The 12,596-nt window shown below is 39.0% G+C and overlaps 1 protein-coding gene across 6 annotated transcripts in view; it reads left to right on the top strand.

Annotated features, from left to right (window-relative positions):
• The window catches only part of LOC101846673 (mitochondrial amidoxime-reducing component 1), a 12,822-nt gene extending 1,072 nt beyond the window's left edge, over window positions 1-11,750 (top strand). Inside the window, exons 1-9 of one of the 6 annotated variants that reach the window (XM_035971363.1) lie at window positions 386-767; window positions 1,513-1,652; window positions 3,964-4,076; window positions 5,138-5,314; window positions 6,172-6,343; window positions 7,393-7,533; window positions 8,159-8,223; window positions 10,014-10,088; window positions 10,954-11,750. In XM_035971363.1, the coding sequence (XP_035827256.1) occupies window positions 1,524-1,652; window positions 3,964-4,076; window positions 5,138-5,314; window positions 6,172-6,343; window positions 7,393-7,533; window positions 8,159-8,223; window positions 10,014-10,088; window positions 10,954-11,068 (987 nt within the window). In that variant the 5' untranslated portion in view covers window positions 386-767; window positions 1,513-1,523 and the 3' untranslated portion in view covers window positions 11,069-11,750. Of the gene's footprint in view, window positions 1-385; window positions 822-867; window positions 968-1,512; window positions 1,653-3,963; window positions 4,077-5,137; window positions 5,315-6,171; window positions 6,344-7,392; window positions 7,534-8,158; window positions 8,224-10,013; window positions 10,089-10,953 lie in introns of those variants that run through there. The other 5 variants (XM_035971365.1, XM_035971364.1, XM_035971368.1 and 2 more) reach the window with 5 other exon arrangements.
• The last annotated feature ends 846 nt before the right edge of the window (window positions 11,751-12,596 follow it).

The following is a 12,596-nucleotide window of genomic DNA, read 5'->3' as shown; positions in this document are numbered from 1 at the left end:
CCAGTATCGATTGCCGTATACTAACGTCATTTCCAGCAGGGGCCGATCCAGAGTATCGTTCCCCGTGTTTCACGCTCCTAAGTCATACCAAAAGGTCCTGATTATAATAATCAGCACAACCGGCGGAGAGTCTATCTAGACTTTGGACAAGAGGAGCTCTCTGCTATAACGTATGATAAGGTTTTTTGGATTCTAAGCAAGTCACAACCGTATCATCTTATAAACGTTTCTCTGGCTTACGTTCGAAAGAAGGGAACTTTTTAGGCCTTGTTTGCTGGTGTTCTACGGGCTGTAATCACTGGCTAGAATCAACGACGGTTGCAGGCTTGTGTGAAAACAAGAACCAGCCAAGGCCTATATATACAATATAACAATTTATGTTGTAAATGAGTCGCTTTAGCAAAATCCGGATAATAATGTTAGTGCACCTTTTCAGCAGTTAAATGTGATATATGAACCGTTTCGGGGAATGGGTCAGAAGCATCCCTTCAACAAATGGGTGCACGCACTCCGACAAACGAGTCAGGAAAGATATCTATGAGTCGGATAATGTTTCGAGGATTACCCGATTATCCGGATCCGGACTTGGCCCACCTCTTCCTATAGAATAATTATACACGGCATGGCATGTCAGCGGTCAGCGGTTAACAACTTTACTGTTTACACGAGTTCTTGTCTGCCAGCAGTCGGAGCTGCATGACTGCTCACGTCATTGCTGTTGTGCAGAGCTGTTGTGTAGTTCTTTCTAAATCATAGTTATAACTTTGGTGTGTGGGCGCGTTTGTGCGCAGAGTATGATGTTATTGTATTTGTCGTTATTGGTAAATCTTGATGCCTTTAGAATGGGATTAGAATGTGATACATTTTAAGATTGTCAGCTCATGTTATAGGCTGATAGAGGTCTAGTAGGATGTAAACAACATTTTGTTTTCTTTAAATTCTCGTTTAGTCATAGCCTTTGTTGTTGGTAAGTCTTGATGATTTTAGAAATTGATACAAAATAAGATTGTTAGCTTATGTTATATATATATATATATATATATATATATATATATATATATATATATATATATATATATATATAGTAAAGTAGGCTGATATAAGTAGATCTAGGATGTAAATTACATTTTGTTTTCTTTATATTCTTATTAATACAGTTTTTCTTTGTCAAATTATGTTCGTGGGTGGTTGGCGGGTGCTCTGGTGTGGTATTGCTTTTCTTTCCCTATCAAACTTCTATCTACTTTATCTCCCCCTTTCTTTTTTGTGTTTGTTATACTCTCTTGTAACACCTCTAATCTTCGGCACTTATATGACCTTATTGAGTTGCAAGTGCCGTAAAACTCTTACTAAAACTAAAATCGTGGTGGCTTTAGAATTTGATACCAAAATGATAATATTGTTAGCTCATGTTACATATAGTAGGCTGATAGTAGGATGTAAACTGCATAATTTTGGTTTCTTTAAATTCACACTAATACATTTTTTTCTTGTCAAATATTAATGTTCCAGAAGTTGCAACGATGCTGAGCTACATCTTTGAGCTAGAGGACACGGGGGCGGACATATTGGCTGCCGTGGTGCTGGGAACTCTGGTCAAGGCCGTGGGCTTGTTGTTTGTCAGCAGGGCCCGGAAACAACGGTTTGTACAGGTCGGTGTATTAGCAGGGTCGAGATCATCATCATCATCATCATCATCATCATCATCATCATCATCATCATCATCATCGCCTTTGTCACCCTGCACCAGGGTATAGGCCACGGACAAACACCTTCCACCTTTCTCTATCCTGGGCTAGCCTCTTGATGTTTTTCCATGTCTTCCCTCTTTTCTGTACGTCGATTTCTGTGATTCTTCTCCAGGTTCCAGAAGTGTGGCTAAAACAGCACCAGGACATGGTTGGCTGGTGCTTCTATTTATAAATTATTGATGGTCAGAGAGGAGTGCAGCTAAAACAGCACTTGGACATGTTTGGCTTGGTGCTTCTATAAATAAATTCGTTGCGGTCAGAGAGCTAGTGCGGCTAAAACAGCACCTGCTGGTGGACATGGATAGCTGGTGCTTCTATAAATATTATATTGATGGTCAGAAAGAAGTGCAGACCTCTGTCTGTGTGGAAGGGATAAAGGGAAGGGAGTGGGGGGGGGGGGACTGGTATAAATCTCAGACACAGCTTTCTAGTTTTAGTAAAAGATTTATGGCACTTGCAACACGTTAAAGTCATAATGTATAAGTGCTGAAGATAAGAGGTGTTACAAGAGAGTAACAAGCACAAAAAAGAAGGAGGAGAGATCAGAACGACAGATGTTTGGTAGGAAAGAAGGAGCAAATCACACCAGAGCACCCTTCCACCGCCCAGAGATCCAGCTGTAAAAAGTTAATGATTGGGATTTAATTAAATGGAACTAAGACTTCTAGTGAGTATAAGGGTCCGGATATTAGTATATCATTTAGTGTGTGAGGGAGACATTTGACTTCAGATGAGTTGATGTTGTAAGGGGAATGAAAAATAGATCAACTCTTCTGAAGTTCATCATAACCTTTATAGGAACTGTGAAGAAGATGGGGTGTGCTGGGACCCGAGAGAAAGATCAACGTAACCGAAGATCAACTCAAGCGAGTTCAACACAAGCGGAGTCGACTGGATGATTTTGAGAATATTGTGTTGGAGGGTATAATAATAATAATAATAATAATAATAATAATAATAATAATTATAATAATTTTATTATAATAATAATAATAATAATAATAATAACGATAATAATAATAATAGGAAGAAGAAAGAAGAATATTAATAATAATAACAATAATGATTGCATTTAGTTATTGCATATCCATGCTCTAGAGCGTGCTCTCTGCGCTTTACAACTATTGTGTATACCACAGTGCTTCACTGTGGATGCTCTGGGTGTATATGAGCTGTGAGTGTGAGAAACCATTCTTCTTCTTCTTTTCCTCCTCCTCCTCCTCCTCCTCCTCCTCCTCCTCCTCCTCCTCCTCCTCCTCCTCCTCCTCCTCCTCTTCTTCTTTGTCCTTCTTTTCATCCTCCTCCTAGCTTCTCCTCCTTTTCCTCTTCCTCAGTCTCCTTCCTCTCTAGCTCCTCCTCCTTCTCCTTTTCTTTTTCCTCCTCCTTCTCCTCCTCTTTCTCCTCCTCCGCTCTTCCTCCACCTTTTTTTCTTCCACTTACTTCTACAAGTGTCAGTCTGTGAGTGTGTCCAGTCCAGCAATGGCTTATGGGTGGTTGGAGGGTGCCACCTGGTAGGTCACGCTTCTTTTCTTTCTCTCTATATTTTTTCTATCTATCTGTCTTGCTTTTCACCTGCACTAAAAAGTAGTAAGGCATGAAATAACTTAAAGAGGCTAGTCCAGGATCGAAAAAGGTGGAAAGTGTTTTTCCTTGGCCTATAATAGTAATAATAATAATAATAGATCGCATTTGTATAGCGCATATCCCCGCTCAACAGCAGGCTCTATGCGCTTTACACTATATCATTACCCCAGCAGACCATAGAACACTCCGAAACGATTAAGCGCTCAAACACTAACAAACTGACAAGATCTTTCGCTGTCTATAGCCGGGTACCCATTCCCACCTGGGTGAAGTGAGGAAATTCGTGTAAAGTGCTTTTCCCAAGGACACAACGTCGGGCCCTTGACGGGATTCAAACCCACGACCTTACGGTTGTGAGTCCGAGAGCCTAACCACTAGGCCATCGACGCCTATACCCTGGTGCAGGGTGAGAAAGGCAATGATGATGAAGTTATTTTCTTGTATTTCAGCAACCTCTCTAACCTGAAAACCCGGCAAAGCTGAAGAAGATTCGCCAGTCCAGCAGTTTTTTTGGTTTAAGTGGATTCCACTAGTACTGTATTTGTGTTCCTCTCATGTGACGTATCATATGACATATCATGTGACATAATATAGTGAGCTGTTGCCATTCTCTCTGTCTGCTGACTAGGTGGGCACAGTGTCCGAGTTGTACATCTATCCAGTCAAGTCATGTGGAGCCCTGACCGTGACCAAGGCCATGTGTACGTCTGTGGGTCTGTCCAGCGACGGTCTGACTGATCGGTGAGTCTATTGAGGAGATTTATTATTAATATTATTATTATATATACACACAAATAGATAATACATATATATATATAGATATATATGAATGTATATATATATATATATATATATATATATATGTATATATATCATGATATGTGTGGTGTGCATGCAAAATTAGCTATTTCTTGCAACTCGTGAATAGAAATATTGACCTAAAATCGACAGACACTGGGGTGAAATTTGTAGATTTTCAACTGTCCTTTGATATCAGATACAGCCTGTATTGTGACACACATGCCATCCTGTAGTAAAAGATACTGTCCATATCAAGTGTACATAAGATACTCCAAGTGTTCTGTGCTGCACTTTGTTCTGACAGATGTCTGCCATCTCTTTCAATCTCTTCCTTTCCCTCTCTTTCTGTCAGTCTCCACCACTTTCTCATTTGCAGTCTCTCTCTCTCTCTCTCTCTCTCTCTCTCTCTCTCTCTCTCTCTCTCTCTCTCTCTCTCTCTCTCTCTCTCTCTCTCTCTCTCTCTCTCTCTCTCCCTTTCTCTTTCTCTCTATCTCTCCCTTTCTCTTTCTCTCTCTCTCTCTCCCTCTCTCTTTCTCTCTCTCTCTCTCTCTCTCCCTTTCTCTTTCTCTCTCTCTCCTCATCTTTCTCTCCCCCCCTCCCCTTTCTCTTTTTCTCTCTCTCTCTACCGATTCCTCTCCCTCTCTCCTCTGTCTCTTTTCATATCTTTGCGTCTTTTTCTCTCTGATTCTAACACCCCCACCCCCACCCCCACTCAAAATAACACATGTACTCTTGGTTTAGTTAACTCCCACAGACACACTTTCAATATAGACTTTCTTTATATTCCCTTCTATACTCAGGACAAAACTGGTTCTACTGTTAGGAGAACAAAACTAGGGGTATCTGTGGCCCTGATGAGCTGGACCAAGTAAAATTTGATACTCTCCTGTGTTTTATCTGACAATCAGCAGCTCGACTATTTTGCTTCATTTTGTATGAGAAGCTGGGAGTTTATTGGCACCTGCTTTATCCTCTTCACATTATTGTTGTTTCCCTACCAGACATTGGATGATTCTGGACAAGAACAAACAGGTGATCACCATGAAGGAAGCACCGTCGCTGACCACTGTTACCTGCTCCGCTCAAGGAGACATACTGCGACTTCATGCTCCACAAACACGCGACCTTGATCTGCCGATGAGGCCTAAAGTTAAAGGAACAAAAGTTCAAATAAAAAAGTAAATAACGTTGTGGTTTTCTATATCTTGAATTATATATGTCTGAAATATGTGTGTGCACTTCTTGCTTTTTAAGAGAAGGAAATGTTTATTGCACTTCAAATGTGCCATTTATTATCAAGTTTGTTTTGTAGTATAATTTAACAGTATTCAAGTAGGCCTATGCTTTGTGGGCAGTTTTATGTGAGTTATTTTTAGAAATTTGAAATTAATTGTCTCTGTCAGGAAAAAAAATTGAGAGAAAACCTCAAAGACACCATAAATAATTTAGATTCAGACACAGATTTGAACCTGGGTGTCCTGCCCTGTGCTATCTGGGCCCTTCTCAGCAGGGCTAATGGGGCCTGCAGGCGGAGTGAGTTGACTGCAGTTGATGTGAAATAAGATGTGCTCGCTCGTGTGACAGGGACCTTTGAGTTTGAATCCAATTGAGGTCTAGCTGTTTTTCATTTGGATGAAATTTCCTGTCAATGTGATGTCCTTTGTGGGAACTTACCAAAGGCTGTGGTTTCAGGATGTTCATTATTGGGTGTGGTAGAGTGTTCAGATTTTCCAGGTACCTTAAATTTGAGACCTGAGTCTGAACAGAGTGTAATAATGTAATAAACGTATTTCCCTTTTGTAGGCCACTTTAAGGGAAAGCAAAAACTTTCTACTGGAACAAAACATGCATGTAAATTTGTATTTTTCTAGTCTTGCTGTTTGAATGCCTTAAGTCATTCAGGTTTCTTGTTTAGAACATTTAGAAGAGTCAAGCACTCTCAACAGCTCTTTTAGCATGGAAATTCCCCCAGGGAAAGACAATGAAGGCTTGATATCCTGTGCAGATCACTAACTTTCTGCATTTACAATTTCAGTTTTGAGGGGCAGAACATCCCGATGATTGACTGTGGGGAGGAAGCAGAAAAGTGGATCTCTGACTTTGTGGGTCGTCCTGCCAATATTTTCTTTTCCTGCCCTGAACTTGGTTTAAGGGACTCGTATGAGCGGAAGAGGAAATGGGATAACACTGCCCGTGAAGGAGATGTGGTGAGGCTTAGAAGTGAATCTTTTTTTTTTTATCATTCAGAAGAATTTAAGTGGAGTATAGCTTGCATATGAAGCCCTTGCTGTGACAGCTCGGAAGTTAGCTGAGAACTTCTTGGCTCCCTCTTACAGCTGTCTTTCAGCCACACCACTAATCTTATGGTAGGTAAGTTCTACACTTAGTCTTCTAGGATAAGGGCAAAAAATATCGGAGATCCTGTGTGCAAGTTGCACATGTTAAAGATCCCTTGGTGGTCCTAAATCAATATGAGTAGGCTTCAGCCATCACCCAAGCAAAATTCAAAATTTCCCACCAACTTCAAATGTTTAATGTGTCCTATGTGCCCATATGACCTTATGCAGTTGTGAGCACCATAAAAACCTTTTTTTTTTTAATAATAGAAGTTAGCTGAGAAGGTTTTCCTTGAGCTGCTGTTGTGTTTGCTTTAGAAAATGTTTACCAAAGTATTTCTGTTCTTGAACTTGTTGTTAAGAGTTTATTGCACTCATTAAATTAATGCTTAAATGAGCTGCGCTTACTTGTCTTTCATGTTGCTGATCCTTTCTTAGTACTAGAGCTCTAAACAGCTGACGAGGGTTAACTTGAAATTGTCCAAGTCTCAGTTCAAATTGCTTTCATGGACATTTTTGTCCCTCGAAATGTTATGTTAACAAGCCCATTTCAAATAATATTTCTGCTTCTTATGCTCTTGTCATGAAAAATTATAGCATAGTACTGTAACATTGTCCAAACTTTTATGTCCTTTTCTCATTCTCAAAATGCTGCTTGTAATGATTTTCAACTTAGTTTGAAAATAATCTTTAAAAATATTTGCATCAGATTTTCTCCTCATGTTGTTTGAGCTATGTAGATTGAGAAATAATTTATAAAACTTAAGAAACATACAGACATAAAGATCCAAAGTGTCAGATAAATTCATGTTGACTTCCTCTTTCAAACTGTGAATTACAAAAAATGTCTGTCTAGATAACAATATTACACATATTTTTAAAAAAAACAACTTATAAAGAACTTTATCTTTCTCGCACAGACTGTGTTCTCCTACCTGACGTCGTACCTGATCTCCTCGACGGCTTCCCTGGGACACATCAACTCGCAGCTGGACGCACCTGTTGCCTCAGTCAACTTCAGGCCCAGCATTGTCGTAGACAACAGCGTGCCTTTTGACGAGGTCTGTCAGTGTTTGCAGCCTGTAGTATACTGTAACAGCATGGGGGTTGTAGGTGAAATGTCACTGTATCACTTATGATTTTTGGACAATTTTTTTTTGTTATTTAGAGCAGATGTGTGGGGATTTGGAAAGGGGGGAGCTGGGGTTGGGAGCTTCTGAAACCCTAAATTTCAGAGGTTTGCCTTCTTCAGTGCAAACGTTCCACCATTTCGGTAAATAATATCAACCTTATCCAATCTGTATTTCAGCCACAATGCAATTCCTAATGTCATGTCCAAGAGTTTAATCATGTTACACCATGTCATGAAAATCCATTTTTTTCCAAAGATGGAATTAAGATATAGTCATGCCCAGCTTTTTACCGACAGTGCAATGTGTACAGTGTCAGAATTTTTTTAGATGTCGCATGTAGCTCAGATAGCCTAGTGGGTTGGTGTATATCTGCTAAGTGGTGCTCTTATCCATCCTCCTCCCCCCCCCCCCCTTTCCAGGAATAAGGTTCTGTCACTGTTGTATCATCATCCGGAAGCTGCTCCCCCCAGCCTCCCACCCCTGCATTGTTGTATCTGCTGGTTCTTCCATTCTACTATCAACACTGATTGTTATGAATATCTCTGCTTTTCAGGATAATTGGAAAGAGCTCAAAATCGGAGAGAATGTTCTGTTTCATGCAGTAGAGCCATGCAGACGGTGAGTATGATAAGCATGGTGGGTAAAGCTTGGTCTAGTTATTTTACCCATCTTGGCTGTGTTTTAAAAGAGACTTTGTGTGAAGGAATTATACTTACAGGTACAACTGGGCACGGATAACTCAAACACATTAGGGGATTGACAAATGCATTTGATACTTTGATAAATTGGAGAAAACAATAAAACAAAATATTGGAAAGATCTTGAATATTTCCTCTGCTTTTACATCAGAATTGGACCAATTATGTACAGAGACATAGCACATGCTTGCTGGAACCATTTGAAAATTTAAGCTTGATGTTCTTATATTTGGCCAAGCGCATATATCCACTTTCTGTTTGAGGTCACATCCATTGCTGGCATTTCCTATTTCGTCTTGATTTTTTAGAAGCATAAAAAGTGTTGAATTGGAGATACCAAATCTCTTACAAATTCCTGTCAAGCCTTAGTACTGGACTTCTTGTCAATGGCTACTATATATAAAATCTGTTTAACTTGCTACAAGTGCTTAAATGATTTATCACCGGACTATCCAAAACAGTTTTTAACACCCTATGTGCCTCCTAGAACGCTCAGATCATCAAGTGACAAAACAACCCTTGTTAAGCCTAAAATAAATTACAAATCGTATGGCCAACGCTCTTTTACATTTTTTGCCCCACTTGTTTGGAATAGGCTTCCACAAACTATCAGAGAAGCAGAAAATCTAGAAATTTTTAAGAAGAAACTAAAAGCATTTCTATTTTCATTGTATTTCGATTAGACAGAATCCATCCAAGCTGTAGATTGTTGTGAGTTTGTATGTGCGTATGTGTATATGTACATATGTATGTATGTGTGTATGTATGTGTGTGTGGTGCGTGCGTGAGTGAATATGTGTTTGCACGAGTATGTAACACTATGTACCTTTAAAATTGATTTGTAAATCCATAATATGTATCATGTTAAGCGCATAGAGCATTGCATAAGTGGATATGCGTTATATAAATGCAATCCATTATTATTTATTACTAAAATCTGACACTTGGCTTCCATTGTCAGACAATTAAAGTTTTTTCTTCTCTGCCATCATAAAAAAGTACACGGTATAGATAAATGGATAGAAGGATGAATAATGCATGCACCTTGTACTGTGTTAAAGCAAGAGAAAGGATGAGAGTGTTGCTGAGGAGCCTAAAACTTAAAAAACAAAACAATTGTAAAATTGCTCTTCATGACAATTTAACCTACACTGCTCAGAGCATGCCACCCACCCGCCCCTCTTCTGCAATCTGTTAATCTCTCACGGATCTATATATCTTCATTTGCAAACAACCACACACACATACTTTTACATGCACACAAACGCAAACATAATTCACAAACCATAAGGCCCAATGCAGCATCACACTGTTTGTATTTGGTCAGACGCAATCATCCAGCACCCTCCCTCAAATGACTTGATTCGAAGAAGTTCTAGTGTGCACAATAGCCTACAGGTAACGTGAGATGATGAATGTCGATATCAGCAGTGTGTTATTTACAGTTTGATCTTCACATCGAAAAAATTTGTGATGGAGAAAGTTCTGCGGGCCCTGGAAAGCAAAAAAAGTCGATTTGATGAAAATGTGACACACAAGTTTCTTGAACTGAACTGTTGATATGTCTTTGGCAATGTTCTGGTTAGTAAAGTCGTACAGAGAGAGAAACTTCTGAAGTGTGTTTTGATTTTTGAAAAAAATAAACTTCTACCTCGTTCTTTAATGTCTATGTTCCCCTCATGATGTATTATTTATTCTTGGCTTTGACAGTTGTATCATTACCACCATTGATCCTAAGACTGGACAGAAGAGGAAGGACATGCAGCCCCTAAAACTGCTTAGATCGTAAGTGTGTTTGTATTTGTGTGTGTGTGTTTTGTGTGTGTGTTTTGTGTGTGTGTGCTTCTGTGTGTGTGTGTGTGTGTGTGCTTCTGTGTGTGTGTGTGTGTGTGTGTGTGTGTGTGTGTGTGTGTGTGTGTGTGTATGAGGGGGAGGGGGGAGCTCAGAGGTAGAGGTCATTTTCGAACATTCAGAGCAAAGAATATTGTTGGTTCCTCTCTTGTTTTTCACTGTAATGTATCTTTGTAGAAGAAGGAGAATTGAGATGGAAGAGAAGAAAGAACAAGAGTAAAGGGAAATAATGATAATAATAATAATAAGAAGAAGAAGAAGAAGGAGAGAAGGAATGAGGGCAATGATGGGAAAAAGAAGAGGGGGTGGAAAAAGGAAGAGAGGTAGGAAGAGATGATGTACAGTACAACTTTGGTAGGTTTTGTGACGAATAGTTTTGAAAATGTTTCTGTTCATTGGTCAATTGTTACATCGTTAACTATATGATTGGTGTGCTTTGTTTCTTTTGTGGATTTTTTAAACTTTACGCAAGGTCTTTTTAAAGGTAGATCTAAATCTTAGAGTTTTGCCAGCCCTTGTTTGGAATCTTTTTCTGCTCACTGCTCTTTTTTTTTCTTAAAGTTAAATTTCATTTTTCATATCTTTTATTTTTGACCAAAGATTTAAGTTGTGCATTCTCTTTTCTTTTATTTTTTGTGTAACTTAAATCAAAATTTTCTGGTGTTTATTAGAAAGCAATTTTTCTATAATTGTTCTGATCGTTGATGCTTTTCCATATTTGGTTGTTTTATAAAATAGATTTTGCAGTTTACTATTAATATTGTAAGTTATGAAACTATCCTTACTTTTGTTTTGACAGGTTTCGCTGTCGTGAGCCGTACGGAAATTCCCCAATCTATGGAAACTACATGTCTAACGATATGTCGGGTGACGTCTCTGTCGGGGATCCTGTTTTTGTTATCAGAGATGATTAAATGACAAATATACTTTTGAGTTTCTGCATTGTTTTTTCCACAAAAGAACAATTGCTATGACCACACAAAAAAGAGAGACAATGCGACAAACTGTGCAAGACCTGATGTCTAGGCAGAGAGAGAAACTGACTGTCTGACATTTAGGTCAGAGCGAGCCGCAGGAAAAAAAAATCAAAACTTTTTTATTCAGATACATTCATAAAATATCATTTTCTTATGACTTTTGACTTGTTTTTTGAGGACATTTCAAATATTTTCCTTTTGGAGATTCCATTTAATACAGCTGATGATGATTCATGTTTATACTTTATTCTGGTCTAATCATGATCTCTTTTTACTTTTTATTTGGAAAAAGAGTCCTCATGTTGTTGAGATATATACCTGGTATTGCTAAGCAATATATATATTTGAAAGTAATACAACTGTATACTGTGATGCTGTGACATTATGGGACCGGCATTATTGTGATATGATTCTTGTTTAAATCCCTTACCAAAGTTTGCCATTGGACTTTTTTGTAGTGACTGGTGTGTCCTTGATGCTAGGTGAGGCAGGTATCTGTCTTGCTGACTGCAACTAAAGGAAATTCACTTGCTCGCTGTGCTGTAAAGTCAATGTTGTCTGAAGTCCCGATACTGCTTTCATCAAATTTGTTACATTATTAAAAAATTATAAATTTGAATGAATTTCTTGTTGTTTTCTTATCTTGACATGTTTCGTTATGTTCTTATGTGGGCAATGATCCCCTTTAGTTGGTCCCCACCAAAGATTGATGACTTTATCTTTACTGCTTCTCCCACATCATGAACTTTATCTTGACATCCAGGGGTGGGGGGCAGATGCTCTGGTATGGTTTGCTCCTTCTTTTCCATCAAACATGTATCGTTCATATCTTTTCTCGTTCTTGTGGTTTCTGTGTGTTATCTCTTGTATCTGTAACACCTTGAATCTTTGACACTGATGTGACCTATCTGTGTTGCAAGTGCTGTAAAACTCTTTCTAAAACTTAAAAAAAACTCTTATTGGCTGTCAGTTTTCTCCTCTCCTGATTCTTAAAAGATTACCATATTTCCCCACTCCTATTTTTAAAATACACACACATCAGCATTTCTTTGTTCCCTGTATCACGATACAGTTATTATGCTTTTCCACGCATGCACAGTCATACATTCTACGACATACAGGTGCTCAGACATGCATGACCATTCACGCTCAGACACACATACACACACACACACACATCCACACACACACTCTTTATCTCTCCTTCTCTCTCCACACACACACACACACACAAACACACACACACACACATTCCCTCTCTCTCACTCTCTCTCTCTCCCACTCTCTCTCTAACTCTAATGTGCTCATTGTCTCCCCTCAGTCCAGTACACACTGAAGAGCACAGACAAGCAAACACACATTCCAAAACATGAACATCATCTCCTCAGTACAGAGTGAACTGAGATACAAAGACAAGCTCATACACTCAAACACACACACACACACACACACACTCTCTCTCTCT

Source organism: Aplysia californica, unplaced genomic scaffold (assembly GCF_000002075.1).
Source record: "Aplysia californica isolate F4 #8 unplaced genomic scaffold, AplCal3.0 scaffold00424, whole genome shotgun sequence".
Classification (NCBI taxonomy): domain Eukaryota; kingdom Metazoa; phylum Mollusca; class Gastropoda; order Aplysiida; family Aplysiidae; genus Aplysia; species Aplysia californica.
Note: the sequence above shows the minus strand (reverse complement) of the source record. Positions and strands in the feature narration are given on the sequence as shown.